General features: G+C 37.9%; 1 protein-coding gene across 2 annotated transcripts in view; it reads right to left on the bottom strand.

Annotated features, from left to right (window-relative positions):
* Window positions 1-438: 438 nt before the first annotated feature.
* The window catches only part of pabir2 (PABIR family member 2), a 10741-nt gene continuing 6451 nt past the window's right edge, over window positions 439-4728 (bottom strand). For both annotated transcript variants that reach the window (XM_014024127.1, XM_014024125.1), the window contains exon 10: window positions 439-1986. In XM_014024127.1, the coding sequence (XP_013879581.1) occupies window positions 1848-1986 (139 nt within the window). In that variant the 3' untranslated portion in view covers window positions 439-1847. The remainder of the gene's footprint in view (window positions 1987-4728) is intronic.

The following is a 4728-nucleotide window of genomic DNA, read 5'->3' as shown; positions in this document are numbered from 1 at the left end:
ACACACACACACACACACACACACACACACACACACACACACACACACACACCCTTGTATTTGCATCAAACTGAGCACAATGTATTGACTTCCATTAATTTTTGTAACTGTATTTATGCCTAACCCAGATATTTTACCTAAAATTAACCATTACTGGTCTATTCCTAACCCTAAACTGAACCAGAACTTTATTCACACCATACCTCTAAACCTAACTAGTAAAGCACATCAGAGCTGCAAATAAAGTGAGGGCACTGAAGAGGTCCTCACTTTACATCAAAAACCTCACTTTGATAGTAACTATGGCACAAATGGTCCTCACTCTGTAGCAGAAACAAGCGTGTGCGCACGCACGCACGCACACACACACACACAACAAATAAAAGAAACAGTGTACGTTCCCGAACATGGGATAATTACTGCACACTGCTACACAAATCTAATAACACAATAATTTATTTAGCCCTGACATCAGTCTGCTGCGACGGTAATCACAAAAATCACAAGCATCAGGCGAAGCGTTAGCCAGCTCGACACGTTACAGACACACGGTACAGGAACACATCATGTGCTAAGTTCATGCCCTGAACACTCAGTAAAACTGGAGCAGAAAAAATAAAACTGAACCGACAAGCAGGGCAAGTCGACTGCTTCCGCTTCAGCCACATACGGATTTCAATAAAAATAAACACGCTCAATAAAGCAACGGCAATCTCTTCTTTTAAATTAAAAGGAACGCTTCCATAAAATGATTTACAATCACTTTTTTTTTCTTTTTGTACAGAAACATTTAAGGCTACAGAGCCATGAAGGTTCACAAGAATGAAACACAGGAGAGCTCGGACACAGAGGGGATAATGTCACAGTGCAGGCTGGATTTTTACTTTGCTTTTCCTTAAGAGACGTTTGTTTCCTGCTTCAGACTGAAAAGCAGAGCAGAACACGACTAAACTGAGCACCATCCTGTGCAAGCAGTTTAACTCCTCTCAGGTGAATGCTCCAGCAGTCAGTCGCTTTGGATTGAACAAAAACTATTAGCTTCACTGGAAATAGATACCTATTACCATCAAATTATATATATATATTTATATATATTTATATATACATTTTTCCATACATTTTATAAATAACACTTTGCTAGAAGAAGGTAACCGTTTCTTTACTTTTCATATCTACAGGTCTCCTGACAGAGCCACAGGATACTTTAGTGTTGAAGCAGAAACGATGTTCTTATTCCACTCATGATTGCTCGGGGCATTAAAGGGGCTGTTATAGTGGCAGCAAATCCTAAAATCCGGAGAAAAATAACCCACAGTTTGCAGCCTATAGTCGTAAAAACCTCGAGAACTTTTCAGTAGAACAGGAAGTTGCACCCCGGAAGGATTACTAAAGAAGACCTGTGTGTTTACATTCACCCCACAGTCAGTACGACGTCACTTTATATACATACTTACAAAGCAAGCAGGGGAGGGAAATAAGTTAAACCTTTTCTTACAAAAATCTGCAAACATACAAAGAAGCTTTCCAGCTCAAAAACAGGACCGTGTCCACATCCAACAGTCTGTTTGTCCAGTGCTCAGTGTCGCTCTGAGGGGGAACGGTCACACAAACATCACTACAGACAAGCACCATCCAAGATCAACTAGCAGCCGGTGCTCACAGTGTCTTCAGTCAGCTTCACTCTGACACAATCAGCCGAGGATTCGGTTCAAACATCTCTAGGCCCCTCCGTGAAGCAGTGGTTCAGAGGCCAGCATCAGAAAATCCATGTAAACTAAACGTAGAAGAAACTGTTTTTTGTTTTCTTTTTTTCCCCCTGCGGGTTTAAGTCTCTAGAAACACGCCTTTCACTTTGGAGACAGATCCTGGAGGGAGGCGAAGGGCGAGTTGCTTGACGACGAAGGTGACACGCCTTCCATTTTGCCGGGGGAGCCGGTGGAGGAGCCGATGCTGCTGAGACTGCCGTCGAGTAAATCAGGAGAGTGGCTGAAGAGGAGCAAAAACAGAAAACGATCACCAGCTGTAGAGCTGATCCCAAATGTCCGGGCAGTTTCTGAAACCCAGTGTATGTAAAACTCTGTCCTGATGATTCCAGTTTAATTCTAAAAACTACAATCAAACATTTTTCTAAATACTGAATTTATGATAATATTTTAATGATTTTTGTGTGAACAGATGGACTTTTATCATTGAATCACAATTGTATAAAGCAGTGGTGTCCAAAGTCAGTCATGTGACTAGGACATGCAGGCTTCCAGGGACTCCAGGGGATTAATCGTCATTTTAACCGTTATCAGCTAAAAATCACAAGTAATCCTGAGTCTTTTTTTTTTGTCAATATCGCCCAACTCTAATACAGAAGTAGCAAGAATAACTGTAAACAGGTAATCTGTGGTGATTACAAATTAAAAGCCAAAGGTAGTAGAGTAAGTTTGAACATTTCTATTAAGGATATTTAATAAACCAGTTTGAGCCACAAGGCAAATTTCAACTAAATTCAGTAAGTTAATCATTGGAAGATATCTACAACTTTTGGAGACGACTTAATTCAAGACAGGAATTGAGTTGTCTTGCTAATCAGGAAGACCCCCGGAAAATCTGTCTAAATCCTATTTTTAGGAAGCCTGGTAAAAACCAGACCCTTGTCCAGTGGCGGCTGGTCAATAGGGGGCGCACGTTCACCGCCACCCCTCTATTTTTGGTACACAAAAATAAAATAAAATAACAAAASAAAATGTTATAAATGGTCCGAAAAAATATTGTATATATGTTTTCTAATAATAAAATAAATAATTTATAGTTATTGATGTGTAAACTTCCATTTTACTCTAGCGTTTTCGTGTGAGTCACTTCCGGGTCACGCTGTGTTCCCCACCCCAGACTCCCATACACAACGCAAGTGAAGATTTTGGTCATGCGCAGTAAGTCCTCAATGCAAAAGTATAGGGTGGCCTGTGTTTGCAGCTGACCTGCGAACACACACCGGTAGTGGGTGGATCCACCTGTGTCGACGACTTGTCGTCTTAAGGCGGCAGGGCAATACGAGGCGGATTTTGGAGAACGACAAACGAGAAATGAAGGAGAAGACAACACCGTAAGTCCCTTATATCTAAACCTTTTCAAAGCAGAATATATGAGGAGAAACTTAAAATGAAGTAGCTTGGACTGGATGAGCCGGGAATAATAAAAAATGAGCAAGAACATGGTGTAGTTAGATTGTGTTGGTGTTCCCTTTATTTTTGAGCAGCATATAATATACATGGTGAACACAATATAATAAAGATATTTTTATATTGTTTTTGTTTAGTTTTGTTTTTTTGTAAATTACTATTGTTTGAATTTATTCTTGAAGACGGGTGCTTCTTTCTGCTGCCTTTCATTTTATTATATCTTTTTTCTTCTGTTGTGCATAGAGTTTATTTTGTTTTTAATTAAATAAATACATTTTATAACAAAAATATAATAGTTTACCTTAGAGATGCAACAATTTGTTGCTATTAAAATAACATTAATTGTTCTCTATGTATTAAATTTATATTAGAAAGCTCACTTGTAGCCATCTTCATACTGAATTAAATTTGTGCATTTTCTTTAGGTTTGTGAAATCATCTTGAGCCATTCACAAAACATCTGATCAGTACTACACTGCTACAGGCAGACAGGTTCCTGCAGGACAGTTCTCTGAAGCAGCACTGAAGACCATGGAGGCTCACCCAGTGCTGAACAGGACCAAGAAGTCTGATCTAGTTCAGGAGCTGCAATGGTGATGTGTCTCTGTACCAACTCTTCATGGAGAACAATCTGCAGGACACCTTCAGAGCACCTTCAGAGACTGAAGGTTCTCATCACATCTCCTCTGACCACAGCTGAATCTGAGAGGAGCTTCAACACTGAAGAGAATCCAGACTTTCCTCAGGTACAACATCACATCTCACTGCACTGACCATGCTCTCTATAGAGAAGAATCTGGTTAAAACATCCCTGAATTTAACCAGAGTCATGAAGAAATTTGCTTCTCAGTAACAGAAGGGCAAAATTTATGTACAAAAAATAAAAACTACATGACATTGTAGAGAAGAGCTGTAAAAATTACCAGAAAGCATTACTATCACCCATCAAATTCATTGTTCCATCAGTTGAAGTTATTGAAATTCAATGATTTATTGATTATGGTATTTTATCAGTTATGTATAGGGCTCATAAAAATACTGTACATTACCTTCAAAAATTCAATTACACTTTGTTAAAAGGAGAGAGTTGTTGTAAAATCTGTTTGTTAAACCCAAATTTAGAACCAGTTTAAAAAGGAACAGAGTACTTCAGTCCAGGGTATAAGACTATGGAATAATCTGGAAGATATTAAAAATGCCAGATCAATATGTATATTTAAGAGAATGATAAAGAATAATTTCCTGGAGAAATATGTGAATGTATGAATTGTTGTTCAAGGAGTAAAACCTTTGTATTTTTCTTTTTTTTTAAACTAAAGATTATTTTTGATTGAAGTTATTTATTTGAGAAAAAGGGGCAGATATAATAAGATTTTATCTTCTTCTGCTACCTTTCATTTAATTTATGATTTGTATTTTTTTGTTGTATGTTGAATAGTGTTGTTTTTTAAAGAAATGAATGAATAATCTAACATTGTAATGCTGTTTTATTACTTTCATTTGTTTAATAAATACACTGTCGTGATACAACTTAATGCATGTTTGATTGCTTTTGGAG

This window comes from Austrofundulus limnaeus, unplaced genomic scaffold, assembly GCF_001266775.1.
Source record: "Austrofundulus limnaeus strain Quisiro unplaced genomic scaffold, Austrofundulus_limnaeus-1.0 Scaffold408, whole genome shotgun sequence".
In the NCBI taxonomy this organism is placed as follows: domain Eukaryota; kingdom Metazoa; phylum Chordata; class Actinopteri; order Cyprinodontiformes; family Rivulidae; genus Austrofundulus; species Austrofundulus limnaeus.
The sequence above is the reverse complement of the archived record's forward strand: the minus strand, read 5'-3'. Positions and strand labels throughout refer to the sequence as shown.